The sequence below is a fragment of the Cervus elaphus genome, chromosome 5 (assembly GCF_910594005.1).
Source record: "Cervus elaphus chromosome 5, mCerEla1.1, whole genome shotgun sequence".
Classification (NCBI taxonomy): domain Eukaryota; kingdom Metazoa; phylum Chordata; class Mammalia; order Artiodactyla; family Cervidae; genus Cervus; species Cervus elaphus.
The window spans coordinates 106,061,022-106,077,301 of NC_057819.1; the positions used below are offsets into that span (position 1 = coordinate 106,061,022).

Here is a 16,280-nt window from a genome sequence, read left to right on the forward strand (position 1 = left end):
TTCTTACAGGCAGATTTGTAGCATTAAACGTTGATATTAGATGATAACCCAGCAAGTTGGAGAGAGCCGCTTAGCCCCCTGGTGTTTTCTTCAAGAAGAGACTCCCAGTGTTCTTCTAGCTTTGTATTCTGTAACCTGGGTTGATTCAGGAGGACTTCCCGTGACAGGAGAACTTCTGCTCAGACTCCTGATGATGGCGTTAAACTGCTCTGTGTTGTTCACGTTAGCAGGAGTTAGGAACCCAAGCTACCTGTGTTCACGTGACGTCCCCTGTGACCCTCCATAGTTTGGAGGCAGGAATTGAGATGTGGGTCCAGCATCACCCGTTCCTTGCCAGCTTTTTACTCTAAGAACTGTCGTTGTCAGAGCTTGGTGTAATTTTGAACTTTTCACTGAGCTAATTCAGACCAAAGCTCTGCTCACTTTTGCAGACTGTCCTCTTTTCTGTGTAAGGGTGATAATTTGTACCTATATTTATCCTTACCGGCTTAGCCAAACCCAAAATAACAAAGAGCAAGATAAAGGTGTAGAAAGAAGTGCAGGATGGTTGTTTCTGTGATCCCCGTTACCATGTTGATGATCAAATGTTCCACAGTATGAAATTGTTCTTTAGAAACCATTTTGGAAAGCAGATTTTCAGCTTAAGGCTTTTCATTGTTGTGTGTTCAGATTTTATTATCATGTGTGCTTTTCATGTCTAAGATATGCAGGAATACTTTGCTTCTAACCTTACTTGGCCTTCTCTTTGGTTGGCCGAGATGACGGTCCTGCAGGTGTGGTCAGAGCCCTTGGTGTGGTCAAAGCCCTGATCCAGCAGACCTAGCACTGTCCATTCCCGGTCAGTATGTGTGACCTTATGCGAGTTGCTTCTTTCTGGTCCCTTCATTTCCTTATCAGCAGATCAGAGAAGTTGGACAAGAAAATCTCCTAAGATCCCCTGTAATTCTCAGTCCATGACTGTGTGAATGTGAACGTCCTGCCCCCACAGATGAGGTCACAGCTTCTTCTTAACCCACATGGATATCTCTCTGCTTTGAATTGACTGCTGGGCATTTGTCTGTAGAAAGCACTTGGGCATTTAAACTTAGGGCATTAATGACTTATTTTGTGTGCGTATGTCCCATCTCACAGATAGTAAGGACCGTGTCTTCTGTGATGTTTGTTTCCTTGTCAGTGCAGTGAGAAGGTGGACTCAGCTTCAGAAGCTTGGTCTCAGGTAGCCAGAAGATCACAAGTCTCTGTTTTCTGGCTAGAAGCTCTGGAGAATTCCATGTTATGGTTATGTCTCCATCTCGTTAATCCCCAACAGATGGTTATTTGGTTGTCTGGGGTTGTTCCCTGTCACAAAACAATGCTTTAATGAACAGTGTATGAAAGTCTTTGTCCCTTCTTATGAGTGTGCTGTGGAGTTAGTTCCTAGAAACAGAATTATTTGTCAAAAAAGTAGATATTTCATTCTAATATCTATCACCTAGATGGAAAGATAAAAAAGCAAGTCTAGTTGTCAGTCCTCGTCATGTTACCTTTGGGTGGGCCACTCGGCATCTTCAGCCTTTCATTGGCTCTGCTGTAAATGGAGGTGATTGTAGTAGGGTCCTGAGGTGGTACACAGTACCTGGTATGCAGGAGGCACTCAGCACTGCGTCCCCTTGTGATGGTAGTGTGTCCCTGGTTGTAGAAATGTACCTTACCTTTGTCTTTTCCTTCCTTTTTTCAGATATGACTCAGACCTGAGATCAAGGAAATCTGCTTTTGGAAAATAAGAAGACTTTTTTCCTTGGGTTGAATTCCTCACCACAGCCAGTGAAAACAGCACTGTATTTCTTCTCACTGTCGTTCCCAGGAAAGAAGGGCGGACAGTCCCAGACTTGCACCATGGAGAGCGGCTCGTAGATGCCCTGCCACCCAGATGATCGCAGAGTGACAGTCAGAGAGACCAAGGGGCGCTGTTTACACTACTAGAGATTAATCGTTTTCCAATGGCAATAACCCATCCACAGAAGAATTTAGCCCACGGGGATCTGCAGGGCCAGGCGCCATGGGAGGCGGGTGGGCGTGGAGCTGGTGTTTGATGCGCCGCCCTGGCGGTCTCCCACTCCTGCCACATCATGAGGTGGGTGCCCGGGGTGCTTTGCTCCATCTCCTACACAAACAGGTGAGTCGGCCTGGCCCCAGCCAGGCAGCGCAGTGCCGGCAGATGGCTTTCCTTCCTGGGAATAGGGCCTGCACAGAGGCGTTCATCTGGAAGGAAGCTGAGAGGTCACGGGTCAAGTCATGGTGACATTGTCCTTCCCTTTGGTGGCAACTTGCCATTTTCACATTTTAATTGCTCCCGGGATGCAGTACCCGTAAACCAGGTCCCCTGCCGGAGGGGCCACCCTCTGCACTGTGAGCATCAGGCCCTGCTCCTCCAACTTCTATGCTCCAGAGATGTCCTTCCCCTCATAGCACACAAGGAAAGGAATTTGCAACAACCGTCACTCCAGTTTTCCCCTGTGGTTCCTTGAACAAATGTTTGTTCCCAGTTGTACACTTCTTTAAAGCAGGTGGTGGGCAGGGGTGTGGGCGGGCAAAGGTGGGGGAGAAAGGCCCTCGTCTCTGACCCCCGCTGCCCATCTTTGCTGTGCCGGCAGTGTGCAGCTCATGGCCTTTCTCCTTCGTCCATGGTCATGAGAGGCCCCTCGCTGCACTTCCACTCCGTCGGCCTCAGGTCTGGGCCACACTGCCCTCGGCAGAGCCACCCTGGCGGTAAGCACACTCCATGGTGGGTGCTGCCAGCATGGCCTCGCTGCCCAGACTGTTGGGGAAAGAACGTTCTCTTAGGTGTTACTGCTTTTGCTCAGACTTTGCAAAAAAAAAAAAAAATATATATATATACACATATAAATATATAATTATTAATCATCTCTGTCCTTGAGAAAGTCTTGAATGAATAGAGTTCCTTCTACTGCAATACCTGACTGTGCAAGAGGCACGCCATTTCATCAACAGACGAAGCAGAAAGGCTGTGTGTGGGTTTTGGTACTGTGTACCACCTCTGTTATTCTTCTAAAGCCAAGTGTTCATGTACTTAAACCATATTCTATTTAATTGTGTTTGATTTTAAAATATATATATATGAATTATATTTAAAACTGTGTCAACTTTCTGCTTTCAGGGCATTTATGGCTCCTCTATTGAAATGTGTTGATTCTTCCCAGTATTTCCATTTGCTTTATAAGAACCCAGAACAGAGCCACTCCTGGACTCAGCCCTGTGTTTGGAGCGTGTGGCATAGACCCAAGTGTTACTAGTTGCCTGTGCTGTGATTGACTCACTTTGTTCTTTTAACAGAATACTTCCATCCATGTCACTTTGCTTCAGTCTTTAAATAACAGAAAAGCAATATGAAGTTCATAGAATAAACTGTGGTTTTGGGTGACTTGCCGCCTCTGCATGTTTTGGAATAACAGTGTCTGTCAGGCTCTAGGCTGTTGACATGCGTGCTTTGCATTAAGATGCTGTCCAGTGCTATACCTGTGTGTGCTGTGTGCTTTCTCGGTAGGGAGGTCAGTAGCTGTGAGGTCCTTATAAAGAGAAGGATAGCAGGCTGGAGACTGACTGGCTCTTCCTGCCCTGCCTGCTGTAGGACACAGAAAGTGCAGCCTGAAACTCCTGTCTCTCACGGCTCCTGCACTCCTCAGAATGGGAGGGATCGTCTGGCCTTGAGAGCCAGGCTGTGTGCAGTGTGCCCACGAAACAGGCTTCCCTGAACATCCAGCTTTAATGTCGTGCTGACACCCATGCACATTGCTAAAAAGAAAAAAGACGTTATGAAAGGGTACCTTTTGTGATCGGATGCGTCTTCATCACTCCTGTAAGATGTGATGAAAATAAAAAGCATCAGCCAAGCCCAGTGAGAGCAGTAAAACAGGGAGCAGCTGTTTTAACCTCTTCTACTTGGGTCATTATTCAGTAGAACATTACAAAGTCTAAGTAATTACATTTCTGAAGCTGTGGCTAGTTCAGTAAGAATTTGGCGGGTGGGGGCGGGGGGAGTCACTTGAAACAGAAAAGTATAGACATCTTTGTTTTTGTTGTTGTATTTAAGTACCGACAGCTAAAGCAACCTGCTGATACACTGGGCACCTCTTTCAGGACATTGTTGTGGGGCCATGTTTATATACAATGACTGCTCCCCTCCCCTCCCCCACACACCAGTTGATTGGACCAGGGTTGATCTTCTGATCCAAAGAGGCCCAGGAAAATGCTTTATCCTAAAAATTTTACAATGGGAAGAAGTCCCAGTCTCTGTCTGGGGTGATAGTGCACACAGGGCACTTACAAGTCAGGAACCCTGAGCCGGCGCCATGTGGACAAGCAGAAAATAGAGACATGAGAGCACATGGGAGAGAGAGCAGCTGCCTTGTAGCCAGCAGGCCAGTGAAGGTTTCCTGCATCCTTGCCATGGACTGCATCAATCCCTCAGGTATCCTTAGAATGCATTTTGACTTTTAAAAAAATCAATCGGAAGTGAGTTTTTCTTACGCACAACCAAAAGGACCTTGACTAAAATACTACCAGATAGCTCTAATCACTAACAATTGTGTGTGCTCAGCATGTTTGCAAAATACCACTAAATTCTGGGGAATTTTTCTTTAGCAAACCTTTCTTGGTCATTTTGTGTATTCTCTTAAAGTGTAATCCTAAACTCACAGAACTGAAAGACACTCCCTCATTTTTCCAGGGAGAAGCTACTCTGGCTTGGAAAAGGGCATGGCTTGCTTTGCCTGTTGTGGGATGGTCACCTAGACCAGGGTCTTTGAACACTTCCCAAACATCCTTCTGAAAGATAAACTCCGTTTCCTCTTTAGCACCAACGGACAATAAAACCCAGAAATAGAGGGCATAAAATAATGCCCATTTAGTGAGTAGCTAATAAAACCTTCAAATGAGGGAGGGCAGTGATTATCAGAATTTGTGAGTGCTGACCACTTGGTACTGGGCACAGAGTCTGGCCTTTGGCTGGAGCTGGACATGGGGGTAAATTCCAGCAGCATGTTCAGGGTCACAGCTTAGGAGCCTGACTGAATAGCTGCCCTATGGGGCCATCTGCTAAGGAGGCCTCTGCTTAGGCTCAGAGTAGGGAGCTGTGTCCTGCACGGAATTGGGGGGGGCTGGTGGCAAGGAAATGGCTGGCAGGGCGTTGAGGGACCCTTGAGAGCAAAGGCCTAGAGGATGTCCCTGTGCTTGGAGGGAAGCCCGCTTGATGCCTGTCATTCAGGGTTGGACCTCTTCTGCCTTCAGGTTCACACCACCAGGTGTCTCCTCATCCGCTCCCTCCACCCAGCCTGCTCTGGCTGGCGAACCACCCTGGGCACGACAGGGCAGCATCGGGGCTCTCCTCAGCTGCCCCCTGGGGGTTGCTCGTGAGCCCAGGCAGAGCAACTGGGCCTCAGCGGTGGGCAGGCAGGTGCCAGGAAAGAGTGGCTTGTGTTCAGCCAGAGGGAACTGGCATTTGCCAAGGAGCTAGTGAAGGTTGTGGTAGCATTTCCTGACACCTGGGTCCATGATAAGTGGCTTTCCAGCTCACTCCAAAGTGGGTCACTCCAAAATGACCTGAGCTGACCTCTCCCTCCATCCCAATGAGAACCCACATGCCGGCACCTTGTGGGCCAGCGGGAGCTGGGCCTCTAGATCAGGTGTAGCTCCGCCCTGGGCCCATGGACCCTTCATCTTAGCAAAGAGCCCTTTGTTTTTTTAACAACAGAGCTGCCGGTCACCCATGCAGAAGTACTTTAATGCCTACAAAGTGTTGACAGTGTAGGGACACAGAGTAGGGTGAAACCCTCTGGGCCACTGGAGCTTCCACTCCAACAAGGGGACAAGTGAGAGGCACATCTGAAGCGGGTGCTGGGGTTTTAGAGCCAGGACGGGTTTTAGAGCCAGAGCCCTGGCAGAGGTCATCAGGGTTCATGACCTCACCCCCCCACTCTTTGAACCCCATTACCAGCCCCCAGAGGGCTGGCTGTGTGCAACTCTGTTCCCTCATCGCCATTGTTTCTCAAGTGTTGAGCACCTGGCTAACAGCAAGGGGTCAGGCACCTTGGCCCCTGGGGCGCCCCCAGGCTAGGCCCTGTTAGGGTGGACCTAGGAGCAGCCTCAGCCTCATGGGGCTCTCTGCAGAACTCTGGGAGACGTGAACCTTATAAACTAGAAATGAGGACCCTAGTGTAAAGTTACTACAAGCATGTAATATGAAAACCCCAATCTTGGCAAGTCTCACTCACTGTTGGGCTGAGGCCGAGGTGGTCAGCCCCTTGTGAGGTCCCCTCTAGAGATGGTTTCATACTGACCAGCACTGGGAACTCCCCGTGCCGGGTGCTGTGCCGTGGGATCCGTGCAATGCTCCTCTAAGCACGCGCCTTTTTCTTGTTATAAACAGGGAGACTGAGGCTTTGGAGCAAAGCGGCCCCTTCAGAGCTGCAACTCAAGTCCAGGCAGCCATTCAAGACATGCCGCCCATTACCTGAAAGCTGTGATCTTATACTTCACACGCATCAGGGGCCCCTGGAGAACATGTTCAATCAGATTGCTTCCCCTCCCCCGACCCACCTCAGAATTTCTGGGTTAATGAATGGGGGGGGGCGGTGCGCTGAGGGGGGAGGGTGCTGAGATTTTGCATTTTAGCGAATTCCCAATTGCTGCTGCTGAGAATCTCAGAGGCTTTCCTGTAAATTGGGAAATGAATGTTTTCATGCCCTCTGATCGGAAGTGCCCACATTACTCAGAAGTGTAACTTGAGACCCGTTACTCACTCAAGCACATAAATCCCTTATCAGCATTAGACGGCTGTCCAAGCCGAGGGCACCTGGGATGCTGATCCCACCTGGGACTCTTTGACACTTTATGTCCCCAAGAACTGCTTTCCAGTCACCCCCACAATCAGACTGTCGTCTCCTACGACTGCTCTACCTCTGGTTTTCCCTCACATTTCAGTCCCAAACAACCTCAAATCAGGCCCTCCCATGGGAATGGGTTAAAGGAAGGGTGTGGGAAGGCTGTGAATGATTGTGGCGGGTTTCCCTCGCTGTCAATAGTGGTGGGTTTTGTAAACCAGCTTCTAAGAGCAAGTTCAGAAGCAATAAGCAAGTGGTTTTATTCTAAGGTTGATAAGCCTGCGCAACATGACAAGAGAGGGCTGGGGAGGACTGTCCTGATGCTGGATTGGGTCAGGCTTCCCAAGACCAATGTCAGACACATGTCTTATGCTGCATCTCAGACAACCTAGGAGGAGTGCCTCCAGAAACCGCAGCTCTGTCATGATGAAGACTTCAGTGTCCAAGGTGCACATGGAGAGTGGGAATAAAGTTGTTACTTGAAATGTGAGATGGGAAAAAGCAATATTTTGTACTAATGTATTCTTGTATATACTGTTATTTTAAATATGCACATGTAACTAAATAAATTAGATGTTATAACTAGACATCTGACTCGTCAACATTCCGAAAGATTGAATCTCTGATACCTTAATTTAAAAAATTTTTTTTTCCTTTATAAAAATTGAGATTTGCCTTCAATGTAGGATCACTGATATGATTCATGAACTCCCTGTGGTCTGCTGAAGAAAGTCCAGATTTTGTATTTAGCATTGAACGCCCTGGGTGACCTAGCCTCTGAGACCTTGCAACCCTCAGCCTTCAACTTCATGTTCTTCCTCTATAGGCTCTGCAGATGACCTCCTCACCACTGTCCCCGAGGAAGTCCTTCCACTTTGAAGTCTCACTCCTCCAGCCACCTCCAAGACCCTCTCTGATATCCAGTCCACCTGAGTCCTCTCCCTTATCGCCACCGAGCACATCCTCATACAGCATCCAACTTGGGTGGATCAGGGCCTTTCTGCCCGACCCAATGTCAGTGAGCTCTTCCTAGGGAAGGCCTGGTTCTGAGGTTGGGGATCGTGGCCCAGGAGATACTGGAGAAAAAAAAGAAAAAGTTTGCTTTAAATGAACCAGGTCCAGCTCATGGCCTTCCTGGGCCCTGTCTGCCCAGGATCAGAACCAAGGCTTCCCATGCCTTTGAGGCAGAAAGCTCCCTACCTGCTCCCACAAGTGAGCTTTCACTCACACAGGTCCAGCAGCTCCCAAGGGGCCCAGTGTCCTGAGACCCTTTCAGAAGGTCTGCACGGTCAGAACCATTTTCATAATAACACTGAGATGTGAACTGTCTTTTTCACTGTGTGAATATTTGTATTGATGATGCAAAAGTGATGGTGGCCCCTTAGCAGCAATCTGGACACACTGTGCCAAAGGTCCTTGTATTCTTTCCCGCCATGCACTTGCCATCTTTTAAAAAAAAAAAAAAAAAGAGCCAGTTTCCTGTAAGAGGGAAGCGGTAATGATTATTTTTTAATTTTTTGGCCACAACACTCAGCATGCAGGGTCTTAGTTCCCAGGCTAGGGATCAAACCTGTGCCCCCTGCATTGGAAGCTCAAAGTCTTAACCATTGGACCCCCAGGAAAGTTCTGAAGAAGTAACAATTATTAATTTTATTAAATCTCGACCCTTAAGTGCATGTTTTCAATGTTATGTGGGACATCATGGGAGGACCCAGGAAGCCCTCTGTACATCGAGGGGCAACTTGGCTCAGGAGAGGCTCTGGCCCTGGCCATCATGTGGACGCCCACGAAGGCACACCTGACAAACTGGCTACTCAGGCTTGGGGCTTACAAAGATATTTTCTTTCATGAAAATGAAGGAAGTGAGCCTGTCTGTCCCTTTGAGAAGAAAACACTGTCAGTATTTATTGCCCAGGATGAAATTTGACTTAAAGCAAAAACTGGAATTTTGGAAAACTAATATTCACCATGGTGGCCTTGATAGCTTGCCATCCTGAAAGACATTTCTGATGAGCTCTAATTTATAAATGTGATTCAAAAAATATTGTATGATGAAATTTGTCATATTTGGAAGATCTGCATAATCCAATGAACCAATATTGTCCAAATGACCGACATGTGATTCACCAAACCACGAGTAGGTGAAAGACTGGTTCAAAGTGAGACCCACTGATAGGCTATCAAGGGTTGTGAGATGAGAAAGTCTGAGAACTGCCCCATTGGTCCACCCGCAGGCCAGTGCGGGAAGCCACGCACAGGAGGTCAGAGCTTACTTGCACTGTGCTGTTTGCATGAAAGGGAGAACTGGGTCAAGAAGATCCCCTGGAGAAGGGAATGGCAGCCCACTCTGGTATTCTTGCCTGGAGAATCCCATGGTCAGAGAAGCCTGGCGGGCTACAGTCCATGGGGTTGCAAAGAGTCAGACATAACTGAGCGACTGACACACAGAAGTTCCATTCCACTTGGTGTTGCACCCTTGCTGTGGGTCGTCAGCCTTTGCCTCACCTCCCTGGACCTCTGTATCTTCTGTAGAAATGGAGATAATGGTTCTTCAGCACCAAGTGGTGGCAGAGAGCATTCACTGGCTTGTGAAATGTCTGGCAGTGCAAGCGGAAGGTTTGGGTGATGAAGAGAAGGGTGAAGCGTTGGATTTCTTTGCTTTATTATGAGAACAGACCTGCTCTAATCCTCTCCTTCCCAAGGCCGCCCTCACAGTGCAGACCCAGCACTTTGTGAGCAGGCCCGATTCCTCCTTCGAGGCGACTCTAATCACAAGGGTTTGTTTACAGTGGAGCCAGCCCTGGGAAACAAGCCTTCCTCCTCCTCTCCCCACCGTGGGGAGAACTGCTGAGCCAAGGTCTTCAACCAGCACGAGAGGAAGTGAACGTCCTGTCCTGACCACAGGGCCCCAAGCCACCTCTTCTGCCTCTGGGGGCCCAGCCTGCGGTCTGTCTGAGGTCAGCAGCACGGCTGGTGGATCAGCCTCTCAGAGAAGGAAGCCCGGGGAGGCTGGGGGCCTTCCTCAAAGGAAGCAAGAAGCAGAACCAAGGGCTGCAAGAATCAAGACTACATGGGCTCTCAGAGCAAAAGAGCAGAGGTCAGCAAAACCTGACGGAAAGCCCAAGACACAGGCGAAGTAAGCCCAGCACAGTGGGTGGGAGGTGTTAGCAGGCAGGGGCTGGGGGAGCTGTTGACCTTGCTATCCTCCCCCAGGGAGGACACCGAACTTGGTCTCATGATCCGCCCCCCTCCAGGGTCAAGGCATCAGATTCAGGGACAGTTCATGTTAATCAAGTTCCCACAGCCGTGACACACAAATCCACACCAGAGAGACCCACTTATTGATTTCTGAGGAAAAGTTCTACTGTCAAAAAGCAAAGCAGAAAGAGCATTTGACACAACCCAACTCTACTTCATGATAAACTGTTAGCAAAATAAGCTACAAGGGCCCACTGTACAGCACAGCGAGTAGAGCCAATATTTTATAGTAACTATAAATGGAGGATACCCTTTAAAAATTGTGAATCATCACATGGTACAGTTATAACTTATATAATATTGTACATCAACTATACTTCAATTAAAAAAAGAAAAAACTCTCAGAAGATAAGAAGAGAGGGAAACTTCTCTCCACTTTGATGATGTTTTTCCAGATCCACAGAATGCACAACAGCAGGAATGACTCTCATGTAAACAGTGATTCTGCATGGTGAGGATGTCTCCATGCAGGTTCATCAGTTGTAACACGCATACCATCCGGTGGGGATGTTGCTGGGGGAGAAGATGCTGAGATTGTGTGGGGGCGGGGGCGTGTGGGAAAGCACTCTGCTTTCTGCCCACTTCTTTCATTGAGATAGAGTTGACACTGTCCTTGTGTGAGCTCAAGGGGCCAGCCATGTCGATGTGATCCATTTATATTGCAACATGATGGCCACCATAGCATTGACTAACATCTCTGTTGCACCACATAATCATTATCATTTCTTTCTTTTAAAAAATGTATTTATTTTTATTTATTTATGTGGCTTCACTGGGTCTTAGTTACAGCACTTGATATATTTAGTTGTGGCATGTGGACTCTTAGTTGTGGCATACTAGGTCTAGTTCCCTGACCAGGGATGGAACTCAGGACCCCTGCATTAAGAGCACAGAGTCTTAGCCACTGGACCACCAGGGAAGTCCCCATCATCATTTCTTCCAGTGGTGAGAACTACTTCCTGTTCAGTTTTACTGCCATGATGTTGTTCTTTCTTTAAGAACCTTACAAAGGCTTCTCATCTGACCCAGGGGAAAGTCAAAATCCTTCCAATGACCTCTGAGACTCTACAACCTCTGGCCTGTTTTCTCTGTGACGTCATCTCCAATCACCACCCCCTGATCCACTCAGTCCCAGTCTGGCAGGGCTACAGGCACTCTTCTGCCTCAGGGCTTCTGCACCTGGAATTCCTCTCTTCTGCATGGATCACAGCCTCACTTCCTTCAAGTCTTGACTCCGATGTCACCTCAGTGAAGTCATTCTGGGTCACTTTTTCTTCAATTGGGCCCCTTCCCCCATGCTTCCTATCTCCCTCCCTGGTTTAGTTTTCTTATTGGTACCTATTGGGCTTCTCTGATAGCTCAGTTGGTAAAGAGTCTGCCTGCAATTCAGGAGACCCTGGTTTGATTCCTGGGTTGGAAAGATCCCCTGGAGAAGGGAACGGCTACCCACTCCAGTATTTTGGGGCTTCCCTTGTGGCTCAGCTGATAAAGAATCTGCCTGCAATTCGGGAGACCTGGGTTTGATCCCTGGGTTGGGAAGATCCCCTGGAGAAGGGAAAGGCTACACACTCCAGTATTCTGTCCTGGAGAATTCCAGGGACTGTATAATCCATGGGGTCACAAAAAGTTGGACATGACTAAGCAACTTTCACTTCACTTTGGTACCTGTTGCTAGTGAAACTCCCAGCTATGTTATTTTTCCTATGCATGGTCTGCTTCCCTCACTGAGAATAAGCTCTTCAAGGGGAGGCACTACATTTAAAAATCCATACACTTAGACCAAGCAATCCCACTCCTGAGAATCTAGTCCAAGAAATAAAAGTACTAATACATAAAGAATTAATGTAATACAGCAGTGTTCATAGTGACCAACACACACACACATCAGGATACAGTGAATGTCCAATCACAGAGAATGCCTGAATACATTCTGATACATCCACACCATGGAATGTTATGCGGCCTTGAAAAAGGGTTAATTAGTTTTGCACTAAGTAACTTAAAGGAATCCCATCAGGTAATACCTGAGAAGAGCAAAATTCAAAAAAGGGTATCATATGATGCCCTGTTTGTCAAACTGACATACGGCAAGGATGTTTTCCACATACTTGTTTATAAGCAACAGTTTACATATATTTGTATATGACTGTCTTTGTGTGGGGAAAATCTGTAATAGATTGTTGACATGAGTCTCATGGGTGAGGGGGGGTGGTCACAAATAAAAGAAAGCAAACAGGGGCTTCCCTGGTGGTCCGGTGGGTGAGATTCCGTGCTCCCTATGCAGGGGGTCTGGATTCAGTCCTTGGTTGGGGAACTAGGTACTGCACGCTGTAACTAAGACCCAGCACTGCCAACTAAATAAATGTTTTTTAAATTTTAAAAAGAATATGAAAGCTGGCCCTGGGCATGTATAGTACAATACCATTTATACTTTTTTTTTTAAATAAAAAAAGAAAAACTACATAAGTAAACACACAAACTTTAAAATGGCTTAAAATACACATTACCAATATCCCTCTCACTTTCTAAAACTCGTAAACAGATCAAGCAAGAGACTACAAGTATTTCTGCCAAGACTGAACGTCTTTTCTGCAATAATTCGCTCTCGTGTTTATTGTAAGTAAAGATAATATTAGAAACAAGAAAATCAGGGGGGTTTCCTAACACCCGCTGGCTTCGTCTCCTGGTCTGTTTTGCTGCCCCAAGTCCACCCTCCTCTGTCCGTCTCAGCCCCTTCCCCTGCTTCACCTCCTGCCCTGTCCCCTGACAGCCCCCATCCCCATCCCCCCACTCAGGTGTTACTCGAAGGTTTGTTGAATGAAGCCCTTCTTGGTGTCTCTTTCATCTCCTGGCTCCATCTCCTTCGTCCTCTGCCCACTCCCTGTACCGGCCTCTCCAGGTTAGTCACGGTTGCTGGACCTGGGAACCCCTCCTTCCTCACGTGTACTGACTCACCTTTTTAATTCACTTGAGACCCCACTGCGGCCTCACCCAACTCCATCCAGACATGAGGAGCTGCTCTCCTCCCTGGTTCTGCTCTGGACAGGTCGCCTGGCTATGTGGAGCCCAGCCAGCCCAGGATGGGTACATCAGGAGACAGGATGTAGTCAGTCAAACAGTCTTTGCTGTGTGTTAGGCCATCTTCCAGGTCTGGGGGCTTGAACACTACATCTTTACATTACAGATGGAGGAGACAAATGGGTCGAATGGCGAGAAGGTGGTGAGGGACCATGATGAAGGAAGAGGGCTCCAAGGGGAGTGAACAACAGAAGTAAAGGCCTGGATGGGAGACGTGGAGGAGACCTAGAAGGGCCTGGAGAATCCAGGGTGCCTTGCTGGAGGGGGCATTTGAGCTGGGCCTTTTGGTGGAGAACAGTCATGCCGAAGAAGAGTTATGACAGCAGTGTGAAGGGGCAGTGGGTTGGGTAAATGGCTGGTCCTCAGCACGTCTGGTTCGTGGTGGGTGACGATGGTGAGCCAGGTCCCCTGACTCAGGGGCTGGAGCTACCACAGCCAATGAGGGAACAAAGAAGACACAGCCACCACTCACATCCCCCAGTTGACTTTCACCGATTTTCACATCACCAGCTGTCCAACCCACTGCCAGGAAGCTGTGGTCGCCAAGGCCTGCTCCTTGAAGCTGCAGAGGTGAGGCAGCAGGTCCACCGCCAGTGACACTAGCCCCAGGGGTGTCCCTGGGCCAGAGAATGAACTGCTGGGAGGAGGAGGGTAAGACCAGCCTGTCACACTTGCCAAATGGATAGAAAGGCTGACACCACTGAGTATGAGTGAGAATGCTGAGCAGCAAACTCATACTGTGCCGGGGGAAGATGTGACCAGCCTGGAGTTCATTTGTCAGTATTGGTCGGTGTTGAGATGTGTCCTTTGGCCCAGTGACCCCACTGCTGGGTGTGAACCAAACAGAAACAAACACACATGGTCACCAAAGTTCACGGACACCGGACACCCCTGGGTGTCTGTCGAGAGTGGAATGGGTCAGTAACTCGAGGTTTCTTCACATGGCAGACCCTGAGAAGAGACCAGAAGGAGTAATGACTGCAGATGACAAACAGAACGGTGCCCACATACAGGCATAACGCCAAGGAGAGAAGCTGGATGTAAACCAGATATGTAAACCAGACAGAACTCAATACCCACTGGGAAAGGGTCACTCTTTTGGGGGCAGTGATGGGATGGGGCACGAGGCGGGCGGGCTCTGAGTGAATCCAGCCCTCCCCTGCCGGTCAAGCCGGAACCCAAGAGACTTACCAGACCTCGTTTCCAGTCAGGATGTTCCAGGTCCTCCAGCCCGGGTTATACCGATACCACAAGGGGCAGGGTGAGCTTTTCCTGATGGGCCCGCGCCAATCCCTGACCCACAAAACCTGCAACAATTAAAAGAAAAAAAAAAAAAAAAGGTTCTTGTTTGGAGTCACTACACTGGCTTTTGGAACAATTTTCATCCTTTTTTCTTTTTTTATTATTATTATTTTTTGGCTTGATGAGGTTGAAGCTGGAGACAGAGTCACCGCTTCAGATGTGGGCTGTACCCAGCCTGAACCCAAACTCGGAGCCACACTCCTGGACTGTTAAGGAAGAGGAGATGGTGGAGGATGGCCGGCCCATTGTCCAGAGAGACAAATGAGGTGGCTGGAAATGTTTTGGGCCTTTGTTGGCTGGTTGTTTTGAGACTCCTTTGAAGGAGTTTTTTTGAGGATTTCCTGGTCACCCCGCCCCCACCCTTTCCCCATCCCTGTCCGGCTCCGTCCAGGGGAGGAAGGGCCTGGCCTTGAGGTAGGGCCTTAAGTTACTGAGCGAAGAGGCCCCTCGTGCGCCGTCTGTGCGGTGGGGGACGGATGGCGTGAGCGTTGTCGAAGGAGGAGCTAACCATGATTGACAGCGGGCAGGTGCGTTCCTGAGGGGAGTGGTCCAGCAGAGGACCAGTACTCAGCGCTGGGGAACCAAACTCCAGCGAGATGAGCCTGCAGAGGGAAGAAAGACTCCTTGAAGATGTGAATGAACCAAAGTAGCAGTGGCCCCCCCCCCCCCCAGATCCCAGCCCTGCTCCCATAAATACACACACAGCACAGCTCCCACCCTGCCCAGAACAGGGAACCTTCCAGGAACACACCCCTCTCGCGGTTTGGCCTCCAACCCTGGGTTCCCTCAGGAGATCACGGCCACGTGGTGGGCTCGGGGGACCTGGGTTTGTTTTCTGTCTCCTCCAACCCTCTCTGAACTCTTCATCCCGCCCAAGTTCAGGGATGAGGCTGAAGGACTTAGTAAATAGTATCTTATTGCTTAATCTGTGGCTGGACCTGGGAATAGCTCTGCAATCAACCTCTGGAAGCTCAGTAGGGAAGCCTGCCCGAGGCCCACCCCAGCAGCTAGGGGCATGTGGACAGACTGATGAAAGAATGGGAGCACAGCAGTGGGCTCTGAACATTTCCAAGAAAAACTATGCTTTTCTTTAAAAACAGAACAAGCAAAACAAAAATGCTTGTCTGTGCAACAATAGACTTTGTTGTCGTTAATGGTGGAGGTCTTACAGCCTGACTCACAAGTGTTCCAAAGTTGTAACCTTTGGTTACCTGAGACACGATGCCCAGACTCCTCTGGGAGGAAGGACCTGCCCTGCTGGGGAAGGACAGTCGGCCCCCATCTCTCCCCTGCTGGTCCAAGGCCTCAGCTGGAGCAGCCCAGCCACCCAGGGCCGTGCCCTCCAGCGCAGCCCCAGAAGGTGATGAGTGAGCTGGGCATTTGGGCTCAACTCCAGAGCGTTCAGCTGGGGTGGCCCAGGCATGGTCAAGCCAGCATCACTGGGATAACCATTGCTGGTTATTGGTGTCATGTCTGTTCCTGCCCCTCCTGTCACTGATGTCCATCCCTAATGAGCGTCTCCATCCCAACCCCAGATCAGAGTCTATTTCTGGAGAACCCAGCTGGGTCAGCTGTTTTCTCATTTCAGTAGGCATCTAATTTACAACAGGGAGAAAAAAATAGGCTGTAATGACACACTGATATTGATCTTCTTCTTGTCTAAAGTTTTAGTAAATCCATCATGGTCGAAGATGTACTATTCTTTTAAAACCACCCAATAGATTCTGTTTAAGTTTTTGAATAAAACTGTTTTAAAATTAAAAT

The 16,280-nt window shown here is 48.7% G+C and overlaps 1 protein-coding gene across 2 annotated transcripts in view; it reads left to right on the forward strand.

Annotated features, from left to right (window-relative positions):
* The window catches only part of AKAP10 (A-kinase anchoring protein 10), a 43,040-nt gene extending 35,576 nt beyond the window's left edge, over window positions 1-7,464 (forward strand). For both annotated transcript variants that reach the window (XM_043903977.1, XM_043903976.1), the window contains one exon: window positions 1,718-7,464. In XM_043903977.1, the coding sequence (XP_043759912.1) occupies window positions 1,718-1,723 (6 nt within the window). In that variant the 3' untranslated portion in view covers window positions 1,724-7,464. The remainder of the gene's footprint in view (window positions 1-1,717) is intronic.
* Window positions 7,465-16,280: the final 8,816 nt, after the last annotated feature.